This window comes from Rattus rattus, chromosome 3 (assembly GCF_011064425.1).
Source record: "Rattus rattus isolate New Zealand chromosome 3, Rrattus_CSIRO_v1, whole genome shotgun sequence".
NCBI lineage: Eukaryota > Metazoa > Chordata > Mammalia > Rodentia > Muridae > Rattus > Rattus rattus.
The window spans coordinates 50,371,527-50,386,647 of NC_046156.1; the positions used below are offsets into that span (position 1 = coordinate 50,371,527).

At 49.1% G+C, this 15,121-nt stretch overlaps 1 protein-coding gene across 2 annotated transcripts; it reads right to left on the minus strand.

The window, feature by feature from the left end:
• Positions 1-1,757: 1,757 nt before the first annotated feature.
• Eps8l3 (EPS8 like 3) lies at positions 1,758-14,919 on the minus strand. 2 transcript variants are annotated; one of them, XM_032897505.1, is made up of 20 exons: positions 14,758-14,919; positions 14,569-14,653; positions 12,874-12,928; positions 12,670-12,734; positions 11,070-11,228; positions 10,658-10,807; positions 10,472-10,527; positions 9,771-9,928; positions 9,565-9,683; positions 9,287-9,407; positions 9,144-9,205; positions 8,859-8,933; positions 8,388-8,536; positions 4,475-4,556; positions 4,225-4,259; positions 3,567-3,759; positions 3,260-3,388; positions 2,868-2,941; positions 2,263-2,395; positions 1,758-2,060 (listed from the first exon to the last, which is right to left on the minus strand). In XM_032897505.1, the coding sequence occupies exons 3-20, from the start codon at positions 12,902-12,904 to the stop codon at positions 2,049-2,051; spliced, it is 1,803 nt and encodes a 600-aa protein (XP_032753396.1). In that variant the 5' UTR covers positions 12,905-12,928; positions 14,569-14,653; positions 14,758-14,919; the 3' UTR covers positions 1,758-2,048. The 2 variants fall into 2 exon arrangements, with proteins under 2 accessions (XP_032753396.1, XP_032753395.1); XM_032897504.1 differs by lacking the exon at positions 14,569-14,653.
• Positions 14,920-15,121: the final 202 nt, after the last annotated feature.

Genomic DNA, 15,121 nt, shown 5'->3' on the forward strand with positions numbered 1-15,121 from the left:
TATCCCAATTTAGACTAAATAACTTTGTGACTAGGTTCTGCCCATCTTATAGACAGAGGAATTGAAGCTTGGAGAAGATTGATGGACCACTCAATTTCCCTGGGTGGTCCAGGATTCAGACAGGATGGCCTAGTGCTACTTGAGTTTTGCTGGCTCCACTGTCCTTGGCTAGCCTTAGAGCCTCTTACCTTGCCACAGTCTTTTCTACGAAGTTAGGGGGGGGGACATTGAGGGACAGCATGTTTTCTTTTCTTTCTTTCTGTTTTCTTTTTTAAAGATTTATTTATTTATTATATATAAGTACACCGTAGCTGTCTTCAGACACACCAGAAGAGGGCATCAGATCTCATCACAGATGGTTGTGAGCCACCATGTGGTTGCTGGGATTTGAACTCAGGACCTCTGGAAGAGCAGCCAGTGCTCTTAACCCCTGAGCCATGTCTCCAGCTCACGTTTTTGTTTTCTAATCCTGTAGATTTTCCCTGGTTTTATCTCTAAGATGGACGAAGGCCAATGGATTCGTGGTTCCTTCCATTCTAAGATCTTAACTCTTCTGGCTTGCTAGCTTGCCCCTTCCCCCCTCCCCTCCCCCTCCCTCTGCCCCCCTCTCTCTCGGTAAAGGTTTTGCTTTCATACTCTATTTACTGACTACAAGAGAGGATTTTGTGAGGCCAGGAAGTTGAGAGTGGATGATAGAGTCCATCTGAAAATAAGGTACTTGGTTCTGGGTGATGTTATGATCTTGAATAAATTCAGCCATAAGAAACTTCCTGGACAATCTTAACCTATTGGGGTTCTTGAATCCATGAGAACACCAAACCTTAACTGTAGAATCTCTCTTTTTTATAAGATTTATTTATTTTATTTATATGAGTACACTGTAGCTGTCTTCAGACACACCGAAGGAGGGCATTAAATCCCATTACAGATGGTTGTGAGCCACCATGTGGTTGCTGGGAATTGAACTCAGGACCTCTGGAAGAGCAGTCAGGGCTCTTAACCACTGAGCCATCTCTCCAGCCCTGACTGTAGAATCTCTTAATTGAAGCATAGCTTCTCTTCCATGGAGACAAGTTCATTCCATGAGTTTTGAGCCTGAAGTAAACTACATATACCGAAAGACAGTACGAGCCACTGACAGCCCTAACCCTTCACTTAACCTAGGACAGAGATCCGGGGAGTGAATCAACTTGCCTGAGTTCACACAGTGGACCCGAGGACTTTCACCTTCCAGAGCAATGTTCCTATGTACTGCCACTGAAGTGACAGGTGAGAGGAAGCTCAAGGTTGACTCACCTAGCAATCACTGCTCGAAAGACAAGGCTCACAAGGAGAGCACATGGTACCTCCCTTATGGCATCACCAGCCAGAGTGAGCAAAGCCTGCATCTGTCAGCAGAGTATTGTGTCAGTGACATGCTGTGCCTACAGTTGGACTAGGAACTTTGGATTAGGCTGGGAGCAGTGCTCATAGGATAGTGATGGTGCATGTAGCCTCGTTTTGGAGTTTATTTAGAGAGGAGAAAGAATGTCCCCTAGTCCCCGAAGGCTGATCCTCAGCTGTAGGTTGCAGTGAGTTCTCTTAGTCCAATTGTAGTTTAGCTTAGTTCGGTTGGGTTAGGTGTGGTTCGGTTCCGTTCCGTTCCGTTCCGTTCATGTAGTTGTAAAGTTGCTGCTCTTCCGTGCTCAGTACCCCAGCTCCCTGCTGTCTCTTGCTTTGGGTCCCAGTCAGGCCCAGAATAAATGGTAAGGGGAGGGTCATATAACAAGCTTCATGATGCTCTTTATTGGAAGGATTGGGACTAAAGAGATTAGGAATAAGACTAGGAATAAGTACACCAAGCTTAGGGTAAAATAAATAGTAACCGGACAGGGGCTCCAACCCAATGAGGGTACCATTTGCCTCAGTGTCTGTTCATCTTGCTGTGTGATCTGGGATATGTCGTTTGCCACTAGCAGAAAGAGGGCTTCCAAGGGCTCTGACTGGGTACCAAATACTCCATCTTGCATGTGAGAGGTCCTTGGTTTTAGAGGTATTTGAGCTGGTCTCTAATGAGTCATCTAAAGGACGAAAATAATTCAGATGGGGCTGGTTACTAGTGAGGGATCCCACCAATATGATTTAGAGCTTCAAGACTCACCCAAATGATGAAGCTAAGCCCCCAGAGGAATACCCCATACCTAGTGATCCCAGCTTTCCCTTTCTCACCCCAGCAGGATTAAAAACCTCTCAAAAGGAGTCAGGATCCCAGGGCTTTCTCACCCCCAGCATCCTTCTGACAGCCTCCAGCCGGGCCTGGATTCGTGGAGCCTCCTGTGGACACAGCATCTGCAGCTCCCCAAGTCTCATGTGAAGTAGCTGGCTTCCCACTAGGGACCCGAGTGTCCTTACAGTGCTGTAAATAACAATGGTGGAACCCATCAGAGGGAGGGTGGGGAGATACTGGGTCTTAGTATTTGTGTAGAGAGGGAAAGTTGGGGTTACAGGAATTAGGTATCGTATCCGCAGGTACAGGAACAAGCCTATTGGTTTGGTCTCAGTGAACCACAGAACTCCTAGGTTTGAGGGCAGAAGTGCTTTAGAAGAGAATGTTCTGGAAGGAAAGGATGGCTAAGGTGGCTGCCCAGGTCCAGAATTCGCTACCCTTGACTCTTTCTCTTTCGCCACATATGGTCTCCCCACAGGGTGCCCTACCCTAGGCTCAGATAAGCAGCTTTTGTTCAACAAAGAAAGCCCAAGATGGAATCATCATGTACAATGGAAGCTAGGTTGCATGTTCTAAGTCTCTGAGGGGGAAGGGATCTGTGGTTCTCACCTGAGCCCCTTATAGGGCTCTCCCCTCATCCCCCAAGGGACTGGGCACTCACACAGTGGAGAAGTTCTCTGCTTGTAGCCAGGCTGTGACCTCCTCAGGCTTTGAGCTAAGACGAAGCATTGGAGCCTAAATCAAGGCATAGTAGAAGTCAGAGGTCATAGTAGAAGTCAGAGATTATCCCGTCTTACAAACATGCATGGCCTCCGATATTGGTCCCTTCTGCTGAGATCCCAGCAAGCCCCTTATCTTACCTCTGGTTTTCTAGTTTGGCAGGGACCCTGACTTAACCTCTGTTCAGACCTAACAGTGAACTTGGCACCAAGGAAGCATGCAATGATATTGATTAAACTGAACTGAAGTCATCTCTGTTTTTCACCTAAGCCTCCCTACTACCACCTCTGACTTAGGACTCAGGGCTTCTGGGTATCCCAGCCTGGGCAGTACCCTAAAGGATGACTGTCGGTGGCCTCTAGGGGCTCCAGCTGGCAAGGGCTCCAGGATATTGCTGGGAATGTAACCAGTCAGTCCCGCCTCATTCTTCACCAGCCACCATCGCTTGCTCTGGTCCAGAATCTGCCAAGAATCACCGTATCAGCCACCAGAGCCTCCATCCCCCAATCCCCTCTGTCCCCAAGACTGGGTCTCTTCCCCGACCTTTCCCACTTTCTTCTCTATCTGAGAGCTGCCCACTCTAGGTTAACTGCACTTCCCACCTACCTCCTTTTTTTCTGGCTTCAAGCATAGGCCTCACCTCCAGAATCTCTCCCTGGGCCACAGTCAGTTCCTGTGCATTCCTTGCTTCAAACTCATACAGGACTTGCATTTTCAGGGCTGCTCTGTCAGGGCTGGGGCTGGGGAGTGGAAGGTTTGAATCCTCATATTCACGGCTATGGTCGTATGGTTCATCCTGAGGGAAATGTAGACTGCTTCTCATCCTAGAACCTCTGACACGAGAGACAGATTTGGGATGCATGAAGAGTGAGAATTTTGCCCCTGGCCAGCCACAAGAGCCCCAGATAGCTCCTAGTATGGTTTGTTGGTGACTTTTTGGGTTTCACAGTGTTGGATGACGATAATGTTAACAGGGCACTAGGGAAGATGTTTTTATAGGACAGGAAAAGCTCTGAAATGTTTTGTCCCTGAGAACATTTCCGGTGGTAGAATTTTCTGGATCTTGGTTCTGCTCTGAGCATTTTATACCTGATCTATGGGGACTCAGAGGCTACAACAAGGAGCATTTGGAAGCTAAGAGCTAAGGCACTGCATTTTCACCCAAGGTAGCAGAGACTTCTTTGCACGTGTCTGTGTCTGGATAAGGGAACGGACATCTCTGGGATTCACAGATGCAAAGGTTCTGCCCTGTGCCTCCCTCCCTGTGACTTGGAGAATCCACTAAGCATGTGACGTACCGGAGGGAAAGAGAATCCTGGTTTCTTAGGGGTTTCTGCAAGCAACAAAACCAGAGTGAGTTAGAAGAGGAGGTAGCCAGCACAGTGGCAGGGAGGGGCTAACCAGCCCATCACAGGCCTGCGACAGCTGCCTCTTGGCCATTGCTCACCTCCCCAACAGGTACCCATATAACCCAGCCCTTAGCTGTCCTGTGATTTTGATCTGGACTGGAAGAACTTTATGTAGATCTCAGTGCTAAGCAACCCTTACCATGGAGTAGGGCTCTGGGATCTGCCAGCCGTCGTAGAATGTGGGTTGGTAGGGCGGTGGTTCGCTGCCTGTCCAGTCAGCCCTGAGGAGAGAACAAAGCTGAGTCTAGGGCCACTGTGTAGCAGCCTGTGGGATGTGGAAAGGGAGGAGATGAGAAGGCCTAGCCTCAGGGATCTGTGGCTAATGGGGACATGGTGCGTGTATACAGAAGAAAAGCTGCAGGAAACCCACAAGGGAGGAAATAGTTCCTCAGGAGCACATCCATAAGTGTAAGTATCAGTGAGCACCTTCATCTTGATTCCTAAGTATAGCTATATTGCCTCCCTAGAATTAAATAATGTAATCTGGAGACCCCTTTGGGGTCTTTCAAATACTGGCTCTACCCCTTCTTATTTATTTGTTTGTTTATTTATACTGAAAAGGGATTCTTCATGCAATATGTTCTGATTAGTTTCTTCTCCCCCAAGCCCTCCCAGATCTTTCCCTATCCCCACCCACCCAAATCCATGCTCTTTCTTTCCTTTCTTTCCTTCCTTCCTTTCTTTCTTTCTTTCTTTCTTTCTTTCTTTCTTTCTTTCTTTCTTTCTTCCTTTCTCTCTTTCTTTCTTTCTCCCCCTCCCCCCTCTAGAATACAAACAGGCATTAAAAAATTAAAATGAAATACAATTAGATAAAACAAAAACAACCAACCAATAATAGGACATAAACAAGTAGAAGAAAAAGAGCCAAAGAAAGGGCTCAGGAAAAGCACATACAGTGACACATACACACATACAGAAACCCCAAAAAACTACAAAACTGGAAAACATAACATAATATATGCACAAAGGACCTGAAAGGAAGAGGAGAAAGGTGGGGAGGAAGAGGAGGAGGAGGTGAAAGAGGAGGAAGAGGAGGAAGAGGAAGAGGCAGGAGAGAAGAAGAAGAAGAAGGAGAAGAAGAAGAAGAAGAAGAAGAAGAAGAAGAAGAAGAAGAAGAAGAAGAAGAAGAAGAAGAAGAAGAAGAAGAAGAAGAAGAAGAAGAAAACACTGTTGTCTACAAAGCATTATGTGACAAAAGACAACAACACTTTCAAAAATGCTATTCACTTGGTTCTGTGCTGGCCATCTATGGCTATGCACAAGGCCCAGCCTTTGAAGTAGTTTGTACATCCAGTGAGACTCTGTTGGAGAAAACTAAATTTTCATTTGTGAGCAGTTATTGATTGGAGATAGCCTCCAGGTTTTGGATAGAGGCTCAAGCCCTCTTCTCTCAGCACTGGGATCCCAGCTGGCCCAGACCTGTGCAGGTTCTGTTCCTGCTGCCACTGTGTCCCACCCGTTTTAAAACATTTTTTACTTTTGAGACAGGGTCCACTGAGCTGTCCAAGCTTTCCTTGAACTCATTCTGTAGCCTCAGCTAGCCTTGAACTTGTGATCCTCCTGCCTTAACCTCCAGCTGACATTGCAGGCCTGTGCCACCATGCCTGATCCGTTCAGTATTTTTCTAACTCTCTTTCCTTAACACAACACAGCACAAATATCTTCATTGTAGAAGACACATCCCAGTGAGGCTGCTCTGCCCCAATGCCAGGATGGGGCTGGTACTTGGCTCTCACTCTCCCTTACACATGGCTCAGGACTGCGTCATTTCTGGACTCCATGCCTACTGCCTGAGAATGCTTACTCAACTCTGGAAATCCCTCTCCCTGCCTCACTGGGGCAGTTGAATTTTTCACCTCTGCATTTACTATATATAGCCTCTCACTTTATAGTACATGGCTCCTAGATCTGTTTATTACCATGTTGTACTTCCTGGCTGGGGCAGCAAGGGGCTGTCTTTCTTGCACTATGGCTGAGTCATTGGTACTGTAGAATACATGTTTACTTATTAGGAGTGAGCTCTTCTTCTTTGGTGCCTTCCCTGTGTCCTATAATATGCTCAGGTCTTCTGTTGACCAGGTAATGACCTCTTTTAAGCTAAGGTCCACTCTTGCTTTACCAAGCCTCCTGGATGAAGCAGCACACTTCTTTTTAGCCAGGCTGGCTGAGCCACTCCATGGACCTTCCATTCCCTACCCTGACCCTGACACGGGGGTTACAAGACACAGTACTCTGCGTGGCTTTTATGTGAGTACTGAGGATTCGAACTCAGGTCCTCATGCTTGCACAGCGGGCACATTATTGACTATCTCTCAAAATTGTAAAGTAATGCTAGTTTTTGAAACATAAAACAACATTTCTAAGGTGGCTGAATGAAAGCATTTGAGGGCTCATGGTCTCAGTCGTCTACAGACCCTGCTTTCCCATCTTGATCATACCAGGCAGACATCAGAGCTGTCCCCAAGGGCTATGTAAGCCCAGTGCGGCCATAGGATCCAGGGTCTAAGACTGTTACAAGAGGCCCAGGATTTATAAGTTTCTTCATTTATCAACTAGACAAATAAAGCCATTAAAATAGATGCCTTGGGTATAAATAATCAAAATGTCCGTTGCTGGATAAAGGGTAAACAAAATGCTGATGCTTACACAAAGCAATACCTGTCAATCACAAAAGCAATGAAACTCTGACTCATGCTATAACAGATGAACTTTGAGGACATATGGATACAATCAGCTGATCACAAATGATGGAGCCTGCCTTATTTCACTTAGAATAAGTCCAACATTCATGGACATACAGCAAAGGTAGCTAGGGCTCGGGGCAGTAGGATGAGGAGTTGTCCTTTATGGAGTTTAGCCTTTCCTTTTGGGAAGAGAAAATTCTGGATCTAGAAAAAGGTGTTGGTATACAGTACCAGTATAATTAATGCTACTGAAGTATATGCTGAAATTGGTATATTTTGTTTTGTATATTCTACCATCAAAATAAGTAGGTTGCATTGGAACTAATTCATGTCTTTAACTGAACTGGACAAAAACTTCATGTGGGCCTGAACTGAAAAGAACTGCTCATCAAACAGATGGTAGGTTTCTTTCCCAGTCCGAGGCTCTGGACTCAGGATGTCTGCCTGCTGATGTCTCTGGGGTTTTGATGAGCTTTTTTAATTTTAGTTGTATCCCTTTGTTTTGTGGGTTCTCTTAACTCTGATTTCTTTTTGCCTTCCACCTACTTATCCTTCTGCCTGGGATTTTGTTTTGTAAGACAGGGTTTCTCTGTGTGATACAGCCCTGGCTGTCCTGGACTCCCTTTGTAGATCAGGCTGGTTTCAAACTCACAGAGAAACCCCCTGCCTCTGCCTCCCGAGTGCTGGGATTAAAGGCATGCGCCACCATGCCCAGCCGCCTTCTGCTTTATTCGTGTAACCATTGCCCAGAGCCCTGGGCTTTGCTATCAGAAATTAGAACAAACTGTGCTTAAGGAAGCAAAGCCAGGGGCTCCCACTGGATTAACCACAAGCCTCTCACTGTGTCCACTCTGGTACTGTTCTATCACATAGGTGGGACCTCTCAGCTGGGGGCCCAGATGTGTGGCCTCTGTAGATAGCTCCTGTGGTGACAGCTTAGTCTAGGTGAGTTTCTTTCTCCAATTCCCAGGCTCTCTAACTGCTCCCATGTCCACCCTGACCAGCCGTAGCAACATGGCTTCTCTGGATCTCTTAACTCCTGCCCTGAAGGTTGCCGGATCAACTTTCTGATGTCACATCTGTGGCATCTCCTGTGTCAGTTGTTGTGAAATTCTGAGCTAGCCCGAGACCAAGTTTTCACTTTGTCTCTAGTGAAAATGAACCTTAGTAGAAGACTGGCTTTGCTGCTTTTTCTCCAGAGGAAATATGTTTCCTCACTGGGTAAAGGCAGCATTCAGTGAAAAGCTGGGTACTCCATTTGGAGCCCCCCTCCCCATTCTCTGGATGTGGTCCTGGTTTGTGATAGAGTCACACTGGGCCAGGCATTATGTCTGCTTTGGGTCTTCCATGGCCCTTGTCTTCACTTACCAGCTGGTGGTCCAGGCTGTGCCTAGTGACTTCCAGAGAGTCCTCTCAGGTGGGCTTAGACAGGACTGCAACAGGTCTATAGCTTTGGGGGTGAGGAGGGGTGAAATCACTTTGGTTGTAAGGTCAGCCTCGGGACACTGGGATAGGATCTGGAGGAAGAATGGAAACAGAAGAGCTCAGTAGTCTTAGTCAGAAGGGACTAGGAAAGACCCAAGGGTCCCTCTGCTCTGTTTCCTCACTTCCTGCCTGTCCCCACCCCCTCCATGACTGGGCATCCTTGACTCTGTTGCCAACCTTTCGGGTCTGTTGGGGGTTTTGTCTTGAGTGACATCCTGTATCAAAGGTACGTATTGAGTAAAGGGTAGGTCGCACAGCTCCCTCTGCCCTGCTGCTTCCCCAGCCTCTGTCCCTTCCTTGCTGCCCCTGGTCTTCAGCTTGTCCTCTTTGCCAGGCTGTTTGCCCTCCACTTACGAATCTCAGGGTTTGGAAGATGAGGCCCACGAACTCTGGGGCGCTTGTTTCCTGCAGCCGCAAGGCCAGCTTCCCCTGAAGACACAGGACAATGCTGGTTACCATCTTCACCACTTTACCAGAACCCTAGCACCCCATAAGTGTTTTGTGCCTTGGCTTAGAGTTTGGTACCCTTCGAAAGTCTCAAGAGAAGGAGAAGCTGGAGAAGGGAAAGGCTTGGGTAGCTGACATCAGAGAGAAGGGAAGTTAGGGGCGAAGGGCCCAGAACTGGCCAGAACTACTTACCAAGAGGTTGAAGCTAAACTTGATCTTCTGGAAGCAGTCAATGTACTGTGCCTGTGTTATCTCTGTGGGAGAAGGAATAAAGGTGGGGTCTACGGGTCCTCCCAAGATGTCCCTGCGTCTCTCCCCTGGCATGAAGCACTTACCCTTTTGGTACTTTTTCTTTTTTCTCCCAAGTTTTATCTTCTTATGACTATTTTTTGCCTGGATCTCCTTCAGCTTTCCAGAAAACAGCTCAATGTCTCTTAGGACATGGTTCAGCACCTCCTGGACCCCCAACAACACATGGCCTTGAGTAGACGGTTATGAAAACCCTGAAACTCCCTACCCTGGTCCTGCTATAATCCCATAATTCCCAGCCTTGGCTCCCAGCTCTGCCCTGTCTACCTTGGGAGTCTGGAAGCCCCTGACCACCTTCAGTTACCTCATCCCTCTCTGGGCTCTCAGGAGAGGGAGCACGCCTTGGGGGAGGAGGCAGAGTGAAGCCATTGGGTTCTCGGGCACTTGGGTAGTGTGTCAGGGACCTTGAGGATGGCGTGATGCCTGTGGTGGATGGCGAGGGATCATGAGCTTACAACTTCTTTGACTTGATCCAAACCTTCTCCAATTCCTGCCTTCAGACAAACTTACTTCGTTCTGGGGTCATGTCGTGTGGCTGTTCTGGAGGAAACCTGTGCTCTGGAGAGAACCTCTGCTCCAGAGGGGGTGCCTGATGTATAGGGATTGGCCTTTGCAGGGGAGACCCCTTCCATCTGTCCTGGCCTGGATGATGGACTCCAAATCGAGGTCTGTTGAGGGTATAGTGAAAGATATAACTTTGATAACATCTTGAGGAGCGGGGGGAGGGAGAGAGAGACAGAGAGACAGAGAGACAGAGAGAGACACAGAGAGAAACTTAAGCCCATACTTCTGCCCCATGGACTTCACCATCTTTCTCTAAGAACCCAACTCCTTCTCCGTAGCTTCTACTTGAGCCTCCCTGACTCCATCATGTTTCTTCTGCCCAGTCCCTGGGCTTTCCTGGGTTCTATATCAGCCTCTGTAGATAGTATCCAATACACTCAGCATGTTCTCCATACCCTTCATCGGTCTAAGCCTTCATTAGTTCTAGGCATGTGTCTGTCAGATTCCAGAATCATGAGTTCTCCTAATGTGCAGCCAGGATGTGACTCTTTTTTTTTTTTTTTTTTTTCTTTCTTCCCCGGGCTGGGACCCCAACCCAGGACCTTGCAGGCAAGCGCTCTACCACTGAGCCAAATCCCCAACCCCAGGATGTGACTCTTAAACATGAGCTAAGAAACCCCATATGTCACAGGGCAGAGGCAGCCTACCTTTCTTCTAGCTCTTCTTCCAGGGCCTTCTGCAGGCTTGTCCTGAGCTGCTCTGCCTGAAGGAAGCAGCAGGTATTACAATGTGTGTGTGTGTGTGTGTGTGTGTGTGTGTGTGTGTGTGTGTGTGTGTGTGTGTGTACGACGATCACCAGACTCCACCCCTGGCCACCGTATCCAGTCACTTACCCCCACTTCCTGGCATTGGAACAGCATAGTACTGATGCCTGGCAGGCCAGACTCCTGCACAGTGACAGACAAGATGGAGTCGTAGGAGCAGGTGTTAAGTGCTACATCTATGGCCTTGATGTTGTCCAGGCGGTAAGAATCCAGATCCTCCTAAAACAGATGGAAAGGCCAAGTGTGAGGTCACCGAGAGACACTGACCCCTGTGAAAGGGTCATTCCTGCCCTCAGTGGGCTGGTAGAGTTTCTATCCTGATTCTTAGGCCTCTTCCCCTACTTCCCACCCTGCCTCTACCTGGTTGGAGATTTGTATTGGATGTGGAGAGGCACTGAGAAGCAGGCAGAGAGCCTGATCCTTGCTCTACAGCATCCTGGGTTAGCTAGGGCCCATAACTGGGTTTAGAGAGAAGGCTGACCTTAGTCTCAATGTCCAGCAGCTGGAGCCAGCCATCTTTGACCTGCAGGAACAGGTTTTGGCTCCACACTCGGCCCTGGGCATCCATCTCCTGAAGCTTCTGTAAGGCATCCTTCGGCTCGCGGACTCTTTGTGTCCCCAGCTTGCATGTCATCAGATGCTAAGGGGAGAGGAAGAGACTGGCTTTGGAGGAGGTTTGGAGAGCGGATCCCTGATAGTTAGCAGACAGGGAAAAGACAGTGAGGGAGGAAGGTGTGTCCTTGGTCCCCCATGAAGGGAGGTCATGTTTCTCAATATAGCTCATAGAAGTTGGATTCTTGAAGAGGCTTCCAGGTCTAGAGCTAAGGTGATACACGGAGTATTCCAGGACCACTGTGCGGTCATTGGTGTGGGTTCCAATCATCCGACAAAATAATCCATGTTCCTCTGTGTGGGCTGCAGGACCTTCATCAGTCCATTTGCTGCATTTAGGACATATTGTCCCCAGGTCTGTGACCTCACTTGCCTGACCCGTGCCTTTATCCATACCTGTTGCCCATACCCAGATGTCTTTCCAGCTCTGCCAACCCGGAGCCGCAGGGCTGTCAGGAAGGTCAAGGATCCTCTTCCTGATTCTTGCACAGAGACCTGAAGCGCTCTCAGGCTCTCCCCAAGTCCGTGCCATTCCCCTTAGCCACCCTCTTCTCTTCCCACAGCCAAATGTTGGCTTCTTGAATCATCCTCCAATTGCCCCAGGTTCCTGTTGGGGACAATCAGTCTAACTCCTGCCCCTGGACTGTCAGTCCTCACTTTTGAACGGCTGCAGCCTGCGGCCACACTGCTAGTAACTCAGCAGAGCCTGATAGCCTGTTGCCCTGAGCCCACCTCCTCTTGCTCTCACCTGATGGGTCTCAATGAAGCCAGTTCCCAGCCCTACTCTACAGAGAAGCTAAATAGTGGCTGGGGAGCCCCTTCTCTATTGTACTGTGAGTTTCCTACTTGTCTCTTAACACCAGAGGCTATTGGGGTAGGGGTGGGGGTGGGTTCTGTCCACCCCCTACTCCCATGCACTGTGACCCCTACCATGTCCTAGTTGAAAAAGTTCTTCTGACCACGTCCTTGTCATTTTAAAGCCAATTAAAATGACCAGATCACCAAGTGCCAGCTGTCCACTTGGGTGGGGCCAAAGACTCCATTCCAGTGGCTCGACCTGGTCTGGGAGTGCAGGATGACTCTCCCCTCTGTGACATTGGCCCTTATAGCTGCAACCCTCATACCTTTTCCCCAGCAGCCCTGTGTAAGCCTGAACAAAGTGCAGGAGATGGGCTGGAAAACAAGGGAGATCAAAAAGATAGCTTTCTGTGGCTCTTGACTATTTACTCTGTCACTTCTGTCTAGGGACCCAGCACACATTCCCACAACCTCTAGCTGGACCTGCCTGGAACTATCCTATACTCCCCTTGGCTCGGCAGACCCTTAGGCCCCAAGATAGGTGACTGACTCCACAGAGTTCAGTCAGGTTAAGCTGCTGTGTCAGGGTCAGGCTTCTATGTTTTGGTAAGGCAGTGGGCACACAGGAATGCTAGCTCTACTCAGAAACTGTTGGCCCCAGCGGTACTCACCTCCACCCTGTGCTGCAGGAGGGTAGGTTCTGAGGCCAAGCTCTGGGAGTATTCCTTCCGGTGCACTGTGGGTACAAAGTCAAGGGCAGTGGGCAGCAGAAGGGAGGTGAGGCTTGGACAATTGCAGGGATAGTGGAGAAGATGGGGTTTGGAGAGCTTGGCCCAGAGTGGGACTGAGCAGGGAAGGAAAGGAATGAAGCTTACAGTAGATGGCTCTGCTGCTGGGCCGGGACATGTCGACACTGCTGAGGACAGCTTCCTAGAATCACAATAAACCAGAGACAGTCATCAGACTAAGGAACAGGAGTACAGGGCCTGGCTGATGTTGCTCTGACCTGGGGACTCTGTGACCAGAACTAAAGCCCTTGACTCCGGGGGACCTATCTAGCCATCTGATGTCCTGCTCCAGAAGTCCTCATCTTGTTAGGTTTGGAGACCATGGATCAGGGGAGGAGGGGCCTGCCTGGGCAGGGGGCACTACATGGATGGCTTCCCATTATTTGAATCTGGGCTCAGATCTTACTCTGGGAGTAGATGTGAAAGAGACCATGAATGAGTTGCTTCTGTTGGGAGGGCAGAGGCCTCAGTTACAGTAGCAAGCCCTGTTTTAATTCTGCAAATAGGGAGGAAGCTCCCAGCTAATGACCCTGCCTGGTGTGTGTGTGTGTGTGTGTGTGTGTGTGTGTGTGTGTGTGTGTGTGTGTGTGTGTTAGATATAGAGATAGAAGATAGACAGACTTGTGGTGGGAGGTGGAACTTGCTAGGGACCTACACTCATCTGATGTCTGACCACCACTCCTGCCTCTTTTCCTTTTGGTGCTCCCAGATGCTCTTCCAGAGACCCTCCCCACCGGAACTCCCTAAATCCAGCTCACAGCCAACTGCCTGGTATTCCCACCGCCTGCCCAGAGTGTTCCCAGATGCCATTGTCAGCGCTGCCCATTCCCCCCGTAACAACAGTAGTGGTCACAGCAGTTCTGACAACTGGTAATTCTCCAGCACCAAGTGGTGAGCGTAGCTTTAAGGGATTTGCCTCAGTGACCCAGCTAGTACTCAAAAGAACCCCAGACCTGAAGCTGTTATCCCCACTTCTCAGATGAGGACTCTGCCACTCAACGAGGACAACAGGCCTAGGGTCACACTGATTGTTTAGTAGGGAAATGAACCGGAACTATGTGGCTTACAAATGTGTCCCTGTTACTAGGTAGTGGGTCATAGGGGAGGGCCGCACTAGAACACACATCTTTTGAGATGGAGTGGAATTAAATGTCATGCAGTTGTATGTGCTGGGTGTGTGTATGTGTCAAGAGGATGTATTATCCATGTGCCTTTAACACGGTTTTGTGCGTCTTCACGTATCGATCGGCTTGGCACACTTGGGTTCTTTGTAACCCTGGAATATCCTGACCAAAGTGTAAGGAAGCACCCACACCCATATATGGGGACTGTTATGAAAATGATAGAGAGCAGATAAGGTGACTCACAGGTGGAAAGATTATTCTCCAAGTGAGCGTCATGGGAACACAGACAAGCGGCTGATCTCTGTTCCCCTGTCAGGGAGAACCCCTTTCCTAGAAGAGCAAAGGGTGCTAGAATCCTGTCCCTTTCCTCTACCTTCCCTCACCCTCTAGGCTGTGGCATTCAATTCCTGCTTCTAAATGGAAGAAAAAGGAGCCCTTTTTAGATTAGCCCTGTCCCAGTCTTGCACATCAGGATGGTCCCTATAGGTCACCAGGGGCTCCTGTTGGCTGGTAGAGATGACAGCTACTGCTAAAGAAACTACACTCCAGGGCTGGGGGCTGTTTGACCTGCCTGGGCCTTTTTAAAGGCATTGGCCTTTGCTCTCCCTTGTATACATAGGTATGTATAGAGCAAGGAAGGAATATTTACAAGGCTGACCTTGGAGGAAGCCTTCTAGAGCTCCTTGCCTTTCCTGGTCTCCAGCAGGTGTCTAAGTTCCCGAGGCTAATCCTTGCTCCTGAATCTAAGAAGATACCACAAGATGTCCCAACCATAGGAAGCCACAGCAGTGTCCATGTTGGCCCCAGGATCCCCAATCCTTGCTATTCGCTGGAGATAGGCTCTTACCTGATTCCCAGTGCAGTCTGGTGTCTGGTCTCCCAAGGAAGCCGATGCTTGAGCCAGTGGTCCAGTGCTGTCCGAGGGAGTTCTGTTTGGCTTCTCTGCCAGCGCCGCAGGCAGAGACCTACTGGTGATCAGGTGGCCTGAGAGCCAGGAAGCAGGCTTTGAGGAAGCCACACCTGTGGTCTTTGGACTCTAGAGGGCGGGGCGGCCTTTCAGGCCACCAACCACACAGCACTGTAGTGGACCTAAGTAAGTATGCTGACAGGTGCCAGAGACTCACCAGAGACCCCTGTTCCCCAGCTTCCTCCTTGTAGGCCTCTGGCCTTGGGTGTGGCCCCTCATCTCCCTACCTTTTACATATCTCCCC